The sequence below is a fragment of the Adiantum capillus-veneris genome, chromosome 29, assembly GCF_014529385.1.
Source record: "Adiantum capillus-veneris isolate H3 chromosome 29, ASM1452938v2, whole genome shotgun sequence".
NCBI lineage: Eukaryota > Viridiplantae > Streptophyta > Polypodiopsida > Polypodiales > Pteridaceae > Adiantum > Adiantum capillus-veneris.
Window position 1 is genome coordinate 23,910,836 of NC_140959.1, and position 12,841 is coordinate 23,923,676.

General features: G+C 39.7%; 1 protein-coding gene across 1 annotated transcript in view; it reads right to left on the reverse strand.

Moving 5' to 3' along the window:
- Positions 1-10,097: 10,097 nt before the first annotated feature.
- Positions 10,098-12,841, reverse strand: part of LOC147418903 (ARM repeat superfamily protein) — a 29,553-nt gene continuing 26,809 nt past the window's right edge. The window contains exons 2-6 of the mRNA XM_086505513.1: positions 12,037-12,106; positions 11,477-11,584; positions 11,265-11,363; positions 10,956-11,081; positions 10,098-10,864 (exon numbers count right to left, since the gene is read on the reverse strand). Of these exons, the coding sequence (XP_086361639.1) occupies positions 10,722-10,864; positions 10,956-11,081; positions 11,265-11,363; positions 11,477-11,584; positions 12,037-12,106 (546 nt within the window). The 3' untranslated portion in view covers positions 10,098-10,721. The remainder of the gene's footprint in view (positions 10,865-10,955; positions 11,082-11,264; positions 11,364-11,476; positions 11,585-12,036; positions 12,107-12,841) is intronic.

The following is a 12,841-nucleotide window of genomic DNA, read 5'->3' on the forward strand; positions in this document are numbered from 1 at the left end:
TTTAGTTTTACCGCGCAATTGTGAGCAGGTGAGTGACATGTACCTTTTTTATTTTTATTTGCTTGTAGCATTACTTATACCAATGTTACTCACTTTGAGCTTTTATTTTATAGGTCATCTATATCCCAGCAATCCACCAACCAAAACTTTGGTTCGTAATTCTCGTAACACCTCGGGGGAGAACCATTTTTTCCACTAATAAAGTGGAGACTATCTTCGACCCTCTTCCACCTCCGACTTTGGATGAGGTGGAAACAGAGGAGAGGGAGGTCGATGGATCAAGTCCGGCGGCAGCAAGTCGATCTTAGCGAGGATGATTGTCATGATGATGAAGATGATGAGATGGAGGATGCAAACTCGAAGATGATGAAGGTAATGCATCCACAAACGACAATTCGTTTCTCTCTTTATTGATTTAGGAGCCATGGGCTTAGAATTGGATGACGCCTCATGTAGAGATCTTCTGGAAGATGATTCATAAAATTTTTACAGTTATGAAGTTTTTTGGTTGTGTAATTCATTCATCTCTCTCTCCCTCCTCTTCCTCTCTTTAGATTTGAGAATATGCTCAATTATGCTAATCAATTGATAGTGATTATTTTAGTTGTAACCAAGTGTAATCTTCTATCCCCCCCCCCCCCCCCTCTCTCTCTCTCTCTCTCTTCTTTTTTAAAATTTGAAAATTTTATACAATATTCTTAAATTTTTATTGAGAGGAGGGAAACACCAAAATTTGAAAGGGGGGGAGGGGAGATATTTATTTTAAGCCAGAATTTGAACGTTTGGCGCTAAATTTGGTTGTTGGATATAACAATGATAATAAACGTGGTAATAATAGTGTAAACTGTCACAGTAATATTTTAAACACACAAAAAACCCCCTCGTCCTCCTCTCTCTTGTTTCTCTACTTAAATTTGCACCTTCTCTCTACAAAACGCGATAAAACAGCGCGATAAACACTTGGAGATTTTCATAGTGTAAGTGATTCTCATTACTCAAGGATCATGGTGATGAGAATCGCAATGGAGAGTCCACACTGTGGTTGGGAGAGGAAAGTATGTAAGTCCAAGTCATAGCTAAATCTGTGAGGGAAGCAAGTTCGGATGTGAGCACAAGCTAGGCACTCTAATTCTCAAGATTCTCGAACTTGCAATGAGCATAATGTGCATAGTCAATGGGACTTTTCTCCATGGCCTCAATGCCCCATCTCACATCAAAGGGAATGGGAGCTAAGCCGGATGGCTACATTAGTGCATCTCACCAACACGGGAATAGGATCAAGCATATAAGGGTGAGTGCGGTTTCCTCTTTCGATGAAGAACATGGCTTTGTAGTTGGGGTGTAGATAGTGGAAACAGACCCTAGTCAGGAATCAGAGCTGTAATAGAAACTGGTAATTATCAAACCGAGTTACCACGATAATTGTACAATGCATAGTCAGGCAAAGATTCAATTTGACACCTATAAATAGGGCCCATTACTCATTTTGCCGGCTATTATGACTGTAGTTGTGACTCTAGACTCTAGTTCTATTCTTATACTCTTTTGGTAATTGCTTTGAACATTAATTTGCTCTCATATTTATACTTGATATCATTTGTACTCTCATTATCTGAATATACATTTGAATTTCAGTCTCAGACTCTTGCTTCTATATCCAGTTTAGTCATTATCTGATCTTGTATTTGAAGTCTTTATATAAAGTCTGCTTGCTTAACCTGATTTGACTAACTTAAACACCTCAACTTGGAATAGCTATCAAAAATGACTAGCTCATTCCATTTTGGCGATCATGGTGGTAAGATGAATAGCTCTTGACAGAGAATCTATCTCCCAATTGGGGTTTTGAGTTAGCTGAAATTCAATCATGCCACCCAGAACACTTGGATGAGGCAAAAGGCCGATGACGAGATTCATGGAGAAACGAGATTGTGTGAGTACCATACCATAAAAGTTAGAGAGAGCTCTAACACTGATACAAAACCTGGAAATGAGACGGATGTCCACTTGGACCAGAGGAAGGCTGAGGAGATGAAGGATTCCCAACATTCTCACCAATTAAGGCAAAGGCATTCAGAGCGAGCAGAGGGATGTGCTCGCTCAAGTGGATCTCAGAAGAAGGAAAAGGGTAAGGATCGAAGCCAGACTAATGACAATGAAGGCAACAAAAAAATCAGCACATAGGAAGTCGAAAAAGAAGCCTGGGCCAGATACTGTGACTAAACCATATGATCATGACAAGAGGGATGTTGACACATATCATTATAGTAAAATTTGATCCAGAGATAGGAAATCAGTGTCAAATGACAGATCCATACATCATGCACGCTCCACTAACTTGAAGATTGCATTTCCATTATTCAAAGGGGGTAAAAAGGATGATCCGAATGTGCATATTCAAGTGTTTGAGCAATACGTTGAGTTAAAGGATATTGATGAAGATGAGTGAAGGAATACTTCCCACAAACACTGAAGAAGCAACTAAGAAATGGTATCATCATCACTCAGCATGCCAGCTCATAACTTACAACAAATTGATCCAAGATTTTTGCCTTGAATATTCTGATAATAGGGGTGACGAGGACATCCTCTGTGAATTGTGGATAGAATCAAGCAAGGGAAACTTGCAATTTAAAGCTATGTTGAAAAGATCAAAGAATTGACCCAGCAATTGCATGAACCCTCGCCATATAAGAGAATGAGGGTTTGGTTCCTTAGCAGATTCAAAAGCACAAAGCTTAGGAAACAGGAGGTTCCAGCCCCAACCAAAAATTTTAATGATCTGGTTTAGAGAGCATTGAGCAGCAGGCTAAGAAGATAAAGAGTCATAAGAGTACAAGAGATTCCAGTGACAATGACACGTCAATTGAGGGGTCTGAGTCCAGCTCCACTTCCACCTCATCTAGCAACGATTCAAATAATAAGATTAAAAGCAAAAAGAAAGGGTCGTGGACAAGGAAACTGGAAGAGTAAAAAAAAAAGCTAAATGGCTAAAACCAAAACCTTAGTTGGGAAGCTGGAGACTTGATGCTCAAAATGTAGATCTAAGGATCACATGTTACATGATTGTACCCAATGTACGTACTATAAAGCAAATAGACATGTCTGGACAACTGCCGGATAAGAATTCACCATTTCAAGAAGGATAAAGATTTATATGATTGGACTAATCAACCCAGAGATGGTCAAGACAAACAGAGCAACTAAATGAAGCCAGTACAAGTGCTGGAACCGGTAGAGGCAGGTATCAGGGGGGCAATGGCCAAGGAAGGGGTAGATACGATTTTGAATAGAGAAATTTCAACAGTTGTTATACCTGTTGTGGAAGGTATGATCATTTTGCAACCCAATGCCCTCATAATGTGCAACCAGAAGGAACTAAGCAGAAAAGCCAGAAGAACCAGTCCTAGTTCGCGTGATCACTAGAAGCATAGGAGTAGTGGTCGAGAATCTCCTTGATGAATCTGAAAAGGAAGTGAAGCAAGCTGAAAAACCAAGGAAATGGGAACAACAGAGAGCTACCTAGAAGGCGAAAGGCAAGGCATCGATGGTTGATGAATGGTAGGAGCAAAGAGATTTGGCAATAAAGATTATAGAAGATCTGGTGAAGAAGATGCCAGAGCATCCGGAGTGAACAAAGGTCCGGACCATCCAAGGGTTGCCGCCTCAGTCTTGAGTGGCGCAGGAGGAGAAGCTTATCGGAGAGTCTAGTGAGGAAAAAGTAAGAAATGGACTAGATAAGTCTGTAATAGCAACAATTGAAAGTCTTGCTGAGGAAATATGGCAAGTCAGAACAAACTTGGCAGAAGTTGGTAATACGGACCCATGAACTAAAAAAAAGGAGAGCAATTTGAATCTCCATCAAAGGGCAACCAGCTACCAAACGCAAGAGGCCAGCTAAGTGGCACTGCGAAGATAATCAATTGGAAGAAAGATCTTCAAACTCAAACATCAGTTCTTGTAACCAGCAAGATGAAATATATATTAAGGTGTGTAAACGGATTCAAAGCTCACAATGGAATTGAATGATATCAGAAGAACCTCACCAGAAGCTACGAAGGTCATTAGAAAGAAGAGAAAACAAGCAACATAGGCTATGACGATGGATTTATAAGCCATAAGAGATGATGAGATCCCAGTTATTCAAGTTAACTATAAGATCACAAAGCAATGGGAACCATTTTATGAGGTAATACTGGATGGTGGGACAAATTAAACGAGGAGTAAACGTCCTGGGAGAGCATCTTCCACAGAAAATTGGTGTCAAAGATCTCAAGCTAGCACTTGTTTAGACTAGATTGGCTGATCAACGAGTAGTAATTCAAGCTACTAGCCTGATTGAGAATATACGCACCAAAGTTGGAAAAGAGAAGTTCAAAACCAGCTTCTTAGTAATGGATATCCAAGAAGCGTATGGAATGCTATTGGGCAGACCTTGGCTCAGGACTGCTAGAGTTGTGCATGATATACAAATCAAACGCTGACTATCCAAGGGCCCATTAGGATAATTCAAGTGAAAACTGATAATACTAGAAGCTCGAAATAGCCAATGACGCCAGAAGAACTCTTCAAGAGATAGGGAACAAGCAAAAATTGAACGTATGCTTGCATCCATGAATATTTTTTCAATTGCAGAGATTGATCTCAATGCTGTTCTGATGGACAAGAGCAAGTTGAAAGATAAAGACAACAATACCCAAACCAGTTCATTGAATCTAATCTTGGCAAGAGGATAGTTGAGCTTGAGGAGTGAACACCTGATCAGTTGCACCAGGAGAAGCAGTTGCACCAGGAGAAGCAGGACTTCAAATTAGAGGCAAGATACAACCATACCAATATGGAAAACCCAGACCAAACTACTGAAAGATAGAGAAGAAACCAGGACTCGCTAAGTTAGGAGATCCATTTAATAAATATGCAGTTGGTATTAGAACTGAATAATAAGGTGAGTCGTTGGCCAAGAGAAAAAGAGGTGGTCCCAATTGGCTACTTCCAGATGATCAAGAGATAGAAGAATGGAATCTCGCCTCAGAGAACAACCCCAAAATGGTCAACATTTGAAGCCAGAGATTAAAAAGAAAACCTAAGCATTATTTCATAAGTATAAATATGTATTTGCATGGGAATACATTGATCTGAAGGGCGTCGATCCAAAAGTGTGCCAACATCGGATACCACTGAAGCTAAATGAGAGACTAGTGAAGTTGCAACAATATAGATTGCATCCTAATTATGCTAAGAAGGTCAAAGATAAATCGATAATCTTCTAAAAGTTGGATTCATCACAGAGGTGGCAAGAAACCACTAGTTATTTCCAATTGTGGTGGTACTTGAGAAGAATGGGAAGCTGAGAGTGTGTGGATTACAGAAAGCTCAATGCTCAGACAATCAAGGATCCATTCCCACTCCCATTCACAAAGATGTTGTTGGATGAGATAGCTAGCCACAAAATGTACTCGAAATGCATAGCTTTATGGATGGCTATAGTGGCTACAATCAGCTCAAAATTGCACTAGATCGGGGAAAGACGACTTTCATCACTGAATCACGAGCATTTATGTATCTGGTAATGTCATTTGGATTATGCAATGCTCCAAGTACTTTTTAGAGATGTATGATAAGGATATTCAGTGAGTTTTTACATAAGTTCGTGGCTATCTTTATGGATGATTTTTCTCAACTGAAGAAGTGTATCTACTGTTTTTAGAAATAATTTTTGAGAGATGCAAAGAAAAGCATATTTCTCAGAACCATTCAAATCAGTATTTATGGTATGGAAAAGCCAACTTTTAGGACACATTATGTCTAGAAATGGTATTGAAATAGCTGAAGGTAAAATTAAGTGTATTCGGCAAGTCAGAGCAGCAACAAATGTATCTCAATTGAGTTCATTCTTGATGCATGTCACTTTTATCGTCGATTATTCATATGTTTACAATGAAAGCACTTCCTTTGTATGAGTTGACTCAAAAGGGGAAGAAGTTTATAAGAAGTTTATATAGATCCCAAGTTTCCATTGCTTGAAGGAGGCGATCAGCAAGAAGCCGATCCTTTGTCAACCAGACTAGGATGTCATTTTTCATGTACATGTGGATGCATCTAAAATGGTGATGGGAGCTGTATTGGCCCAGCCTGACGGAAAGACGGACTACCCAGTCTACTTTGCCAGTAGCTGCTTCAGCGTAGTGAACAAGAATATTCCACAACCAAGAGAGAGGCACTAGGAATGGTTTTTGGTGCAACAAGTTCAAACACTATTTATTGGGCAAGTTGTTTCACTTTTATGTTGATCATTGGGCTCTTTTATTTCTGATCAACAAAGTGATTATCCAAGAGACACTGATCATACAAATGAAGTTCTTACACTCGGCTATTTGTATTCCACCACTCATCAATGCTACCATTGCTTGGAAGAAAGACCAAGTAGAAGGCACAAAGAAAGCTCAAATAAATGAACAGGAGACAGAGTCAAGGAACCGAACTGGCTCTAGTCTCATCTGGCTCAAAGAGAACAGTTGAAAGACAAGCCTTCAGAGCCAGAATAAAAAATATTGAGGGTATCAAATCTGTTAGCACAGCTTAAAAGCAATCAAAAGACAATGACAATTTCAGCTAATCTGGAGAAGTCACAATCTGAGTGGAGCACATCAAGGGCACTTTTGCTAAAGTCCCATTCAATACGCCTGAGACAAATCTGCTGGTGATCCATATTCCTATGAACAACATCCCATGCTGGATCGCTTGCAAAGACTTTAGAATCTTGAAGCCGATGGTGGACAATTTGGTAATTAACACTCAGAAGCAACTATTGTTGCCCTACCAAACTTCTCTCATGGTGTATGAAATCGATCAGAGTAATCGCGACACAGTCACGATTGGACATGTCACCACAATTAAGGCCGAGTGGAACACCATCGTAAAAGCTATCAGCCAAATGATGCAAGTCCAAAATTCTACTCCAACCTTTGACTTGACTACTCATGAAGACAAAATTGGAACGATCACGATCCCAGACTAAAGGATATACAAAGGAGATGTTTTACCTAAAGAATCTGATTCTGAAACATCATGTACCGATAATGTCCATTCAACGAAGGAAGATCGATTCGTTGACGGTTCAGAATGCAGTTTTGGAAGGAGACAAAAAGAAAGCGCTCAACTCCAATAAGGCTTTGAGGGTCTTGCTCAATCAGAAGAAAGTTGTCTTTAACTCTCTCCGAGAAGTTCATAAAAGTATGAAGAAGTCCATTATGGACAAATAGTAGATATATCTTATCAAGATGGTAATCTGACTCTGAATCTAGAAGATTTGCCAAACCTTTTTGGTTCAATTAATTTTGATCTAGATGTTAAATCTGAGGCTGACACACTCGTAAATAAGGCATTAATGGAGTACCTAAAGACTCGAGATGATGATAATGATCTAGATGCTAAATCTAAGGTGTACACAACCACACTCATATATTAAGATTACCTAAAGACTCAAGATGATGATGATGCGGATGACGAAGACAAGGAGCAAGAGTAGGATGCGGGAGGTCTAAGCCATAGTGAAGGGGATGATGATGATGATAATAGTACACCCTCTCCTCTAGCACCTAGTTCGACAACGGGTGGTGTCAGCATACACAAATGAAAAGGGTGCAAAATCTAGGCATCAAACTAAGAATCAAGAGGATCAGACCTAGTAGTAGAATCAGCAAAGCACGCAACAAAGTGCTCAAGAGGTTCAGAAATTAGCAAAAGGTAAAAAAATTCTGATAGATTTGGATGTAGAGACAGATTTGGATTATTGTATTGAATTGTTGAGTTGAAACAAGCCCATGAGGAAGCAGAAGGCTACTCAAATCCAAGAATACTTGCATGGTGAAACTATCTACCGAGATTTAGAACGCTTTCAAATGCTTTATGTAGGGGCCATAAGAATGATACAGCAATGGCAATTGATAAGCTATCATGAACAAAACAATTGAAGATTATCACCTTATCCCAGTACCATTTAGTTGCTTGAGCTAGTTCCAGAATATATGCTCTCTTGATGATGTTGAAGTCAATCCCCAACAACAACAGTCTTGGGATTGCAAGTTGAAATTTTGCTAGGTAATCGACCATCGAATAGTTGCATGAAAGGTATTCAAGTTGAGATCAAAGCTATGTTGGTCAAGTTGCATATTGCCAAAATGTTTTGGATAGGTCAAAATGTTGCTAAAAAGCAATGCTGCCAGCAACAAAGGATCCAAAACCAGAATGAGCTTACAAGAGCAAGAGATGGCTTTGAAAAGTCTCTTTCATTTTTTTTTGAATTTTCATGAATTTATTGAGTTTCTACTTGATTCTCCTACTCTGTTGTAAGATTTGCCAATAAAGAATGAAGAATTGTCCAAAATTTTCCCTACTCTCTATCCCGAGTACAATGAACCAATTGATTAGCAAAATTACTTAAGGATGTTGATTAGCAAAAGTAATTAAGGATAGTTGACCAGCTCAAAGAGTGGTATGAGCACACCAAAGTAGATTAGGTCGCATGGAAGAATGTTCTCAACGACGCCAAACAGAGTGGCATTGTTTCTAGATTGAAGGATGATTTCCATCGTTTCAGAAGGAGGATGAATCAATGGTGAGATAGTTGACCAGCTCAAAGAGTGGTATGAGCACAACAAAGTAGATTGGGTCGCATGGAAGAATGTTCTCAACGACACCAAACAAAGTGGCATTGTTTCTAGATTGAAGGATGATTTCCATCGTTTCAAAAGGAGGATGAATTAATGGTGAGATCAAATCCGACAACAACTGATTCGACTAACTAACGCGCTCCTAACTATCAATTGAAGCTTCCAAAGTCCCAAAAAAGGAGCTGCCAATAAAGCAACATCAAAGCCACACTTTAAAGAGATGGTTGAGGTATTGTTTGAGGCATGTATCAAGGCAAATCAACCATTACCAGAAGGATGGATCCATGTTGTAACAAATTGGCCAGAGCTAAACTCACCAAGAAAAGGAGTACCTTGTATGATGTTCATACAAAGACCTCAAATGCTCTGACACCATACAATATGGAGATAATGACTCTTTGCAAGGAGTACATAAAGCAAGAAGCCATCTTTCGACTTATTCAAAAGGAGAATGTTGGTTCCAATGATCAAGGTACAGGTCAACCTCTAGCTCCACCTTATTCTATTCCTAAGCCCAAAAGGAAGGAGGCTCCAAATAAAAGGAAATGATGACACCCCAACCAATTCACAAGCATAGAGACTTGAGAGGACCAACCTCAACTAACAAGGGAAGGGAAGTGGGTGGATTTAGACCGTTCTCACATACAATAGCATACCTGAAAGTTTGGAAATATTCAAAAATTCAAAGAGGAAAAAAGAAAATACAGACATTGGGAAGAGACCCTAATCAACATTAAGAGCAATAGGAACTAGTGAGTAGGAACTAGTAATTACTGAGCCCAATTACCACCTTAATTGTACACGCACAATCAAACAAAGACCTAGTCCAACACCTATAAATAGGGCCCATTACTCATTCTGCAAGCTATCATTTTTGTGGTTGTCACTTGGGAGTCTAGTTCTATCCTCCTCCTCTTTTGACAATTACTTTGATGGTTGTACTCTTATTATTTGAGTATACATTCCAATCTCAATCTCTTGCTTCTATTTCCAATTCAATTATTGTCTGATCTTGTATCTGAAGTCTCTATGTGAAGTCTGCTTGATTGACACTTGACACTCCAACCTAGAATAGTTGCCAAAAGTGACCAGCTCATTCCATGGGAGACCTTGTTATTTTCATAGCCAACCAAATAAAGAAATCCCACTTCATATGGGGTAAGAAGAACCTCCGCATCAACACTACCTCTCTCGCAAGGCAAGGCCAACAAAGTAGGAAGTATAATTGGCAGCTCGTGGTTAGGTGTCTAGGTCAGTGTACACTTGGGCTCAGTTCAAAGCAACACTAAACTTCATCCCAACAAATTAGGGTTGAATGGTAGCTTAAAATTAATCATACCAAATTAATTGCTTATTAGCATCAGTCCATCTCAAGCATACCCAAAGATATTTTCGAAGTGCATAAGGTGCACACGACATTAAATATAGAAATAAAAACAAGGACGTGTATTTCCCAAACAAAATATGTATTCTAAAAGCTAACTAAGCCTCGACATTCATTGCCTCTTCCTGACAATTACCTAAATTGCTCTTAGAAAAGGAGCAAACTTTGCTGTTTTTCCTGAAAATTTTTAAGGCTAGGTGAAAACTCTTCTTGCTGTGTCTTATTCACACTGAAAATCACTTTCTGCTAGCACTTACAACATCTGCAATTTTCATATGCTCCTTCCACAGCTTGGACTGTCTACACTACAAGCAAAAATTACCAAAACTGAAAAGAGCACTTATTGGGCTCTTCACCAAAATGGTCCCAGAGGAAATCATGGAATTTGAGAAGGGAAACTCATCCTCTCCAACTTGAAGACAAACTGCCTTCTTGATACTTGTATGGGGGGGTCACGAGCTAAATGCGCACATGCTCAGTGAGATTTTTGTCACAAATAGCAACCCCTTCACTTTGGAAACCCTTTACCTTTCGACCCTACTCAAAAATAGAGATCTTAGCCCATCTCATGGCTTCCCTCACAACTTGACAGCACCGCATCAGCCCAAGACCGATCCCTCCCAATGTCAGAATTTCCTTCAATGTTTTATAGATGGACAGTCTATTTATTTGGCCCCTCCTTTCCATTGCTCGAGCTTTTGAAGCAAAACCAGTGACCTACTCTCTACCTCCGAGTCTGACGAACCCTGCGAGAGCGACTTGAGTAAACCTTCAGCTCCTGTTGCATGCAGTGCTTCAACTGCCACCTCTTTTGACACCAGAAAAAGCGAAACAAACAAAACATATAAGAAGGAAAGCCCAATGTTACAAATATGCCTTACAAAATGAAGAAGCCATACCACATTCACATAGTGATACAAGGGCTTTTACAGCTTCTCGACGAGTTTTATCATCAGGAGCAGACTCTAGCATCTTTGCCAGCTCAACGACTCCTCCAACTTCAACAAAATTTTTTCTCCTCCTATCTGTAAGCAAAATACGGTCTATAAGTAAGCTTTTCAAAAAATGAGGAAAAAAAATTCCCCCTCATATCTGTAAGCAAATTACAGTATGAGTGAGCCCTTAAAACTTAAGGTATGAATATAATATATTTATTTTTGAAAAAAAACTAGTGGATGTTTGCACAGTATTTTCAACAACATATTAACCATTTGTCGCAATCATAGTTATCCTCGAAGCACCGCTTCGCTTCATAAAGGGATCATTCGAGCGCACAAGAGCAACTGATTGCCAGATCAAGCTATCACCTGAAAACAGGCAATCAAAACTCCAACTCACAATGCAGCAGTTACATCTCACTGGCCATCATAGACAAGATAAGCTAGAAGGAAGCAGAGCAGATGAAAGAGTTTCTCCCTACCCATGATGGGAAACGCGTTGAAGCTGACATACGTGATCGTCACAGCTGCCAAAATTTTGAGCAGCCAGCCCGCTTTTCTCCTCAATTCTGATTCGATTGGCACATTTTCTGCGTCCAAACAGTCATAACAATATGTTTCTTCTGCTCTTCCAAAATATGTTAACTTATTTCTTTACTTGATAAATCAGCAGTACAAGAAGTACAGGTTAAATCTTTATATTGCATCCCCTCTTAACACTTTTAGCATAGCAAGATCCACAGCATCCGTGGCACAAAGGTAAGCTAGCCTCATCTATTCTTGCGAAGAACTATGCTAAGAACAGCGTTATAAGAAAGCATAATTCAAAAAGACATTAATTGAGGAGGAAAAAAGGAAACCCTTCCAAAAAACATAAGTAGAACACTTAAAAATGTGTGCCGAGTAACAGAAGCTGGTCTGTCTAATTAAAGAATACTAAAAACTTTGAGAATGATTCACAGCAGAAGCAATGTCACAGCAAGTTATGGCTAGTGAGTTCATGCCTGCTCTTTATGAATTTCAGAGGGTCTTTGAGTCTTACCATCCTCAGCTTCTGGTTGAGCAGAATAAAGTCTCTGCAACACAAAGTTGTGACCTCTCCAACGTGAAATCTGCATGAAACGAAAATTGTAAAATCTTAAGCTGATGACATTTGAAACACTTAAGTAATTTATGGAGTGTAGAGCATTGCTTCAAGCGGAGAAACTGTCAAGTGACAAATCCAACCCTATGTGTCCGTGGACAAGCTACAGCATGGCCAGGGTTCAGTTCAATCAAGTCAGTCTAGAATAGGAAGTGATCTGGCACTTTTGTGAGTCTGTTCGCAGACCGTGCATGTCCAGACACTTAGATTAGATGCATATCCTCTGGTTGCACACACCATGACCATCAGATTCCAGTCAGATCCCATCTGTAGCATTTTTACAGTGCATAGACCTATTTTCCCTATTTTTGACATTTTTCACTTATTATTTTTAAGTGACTTTTGTTCGAAACTGGGCAGGGCAATTTTGCTAAGATAATATATAAGCAAACCAAAGTTAGCGCTTTCTGGCAGAAGAGGCAGCAGGAGCACCTTGCTCAACAGGCAACTTCTCAGCAAGACCAACCCCCGCGACAACTCTGGCGTTTTCTCTCACCAGAAGGCCTAGCGTTTTTGCACCAGATCAGCCAGCGTTTTTGCACTTGCAGATTCCCGGCGACAATAGACAGCAGATCAGCCCTAGCATTAGCAGATTTCCCCGAAACAGTAGATCAGCCCTAGCGTTTTTGGTTTGCAGATCAACCTCAGCGTTTTTGCAGATCTTCATGACGGAATCAGCCCTAGACTCAGCGTTTTCAGTTTT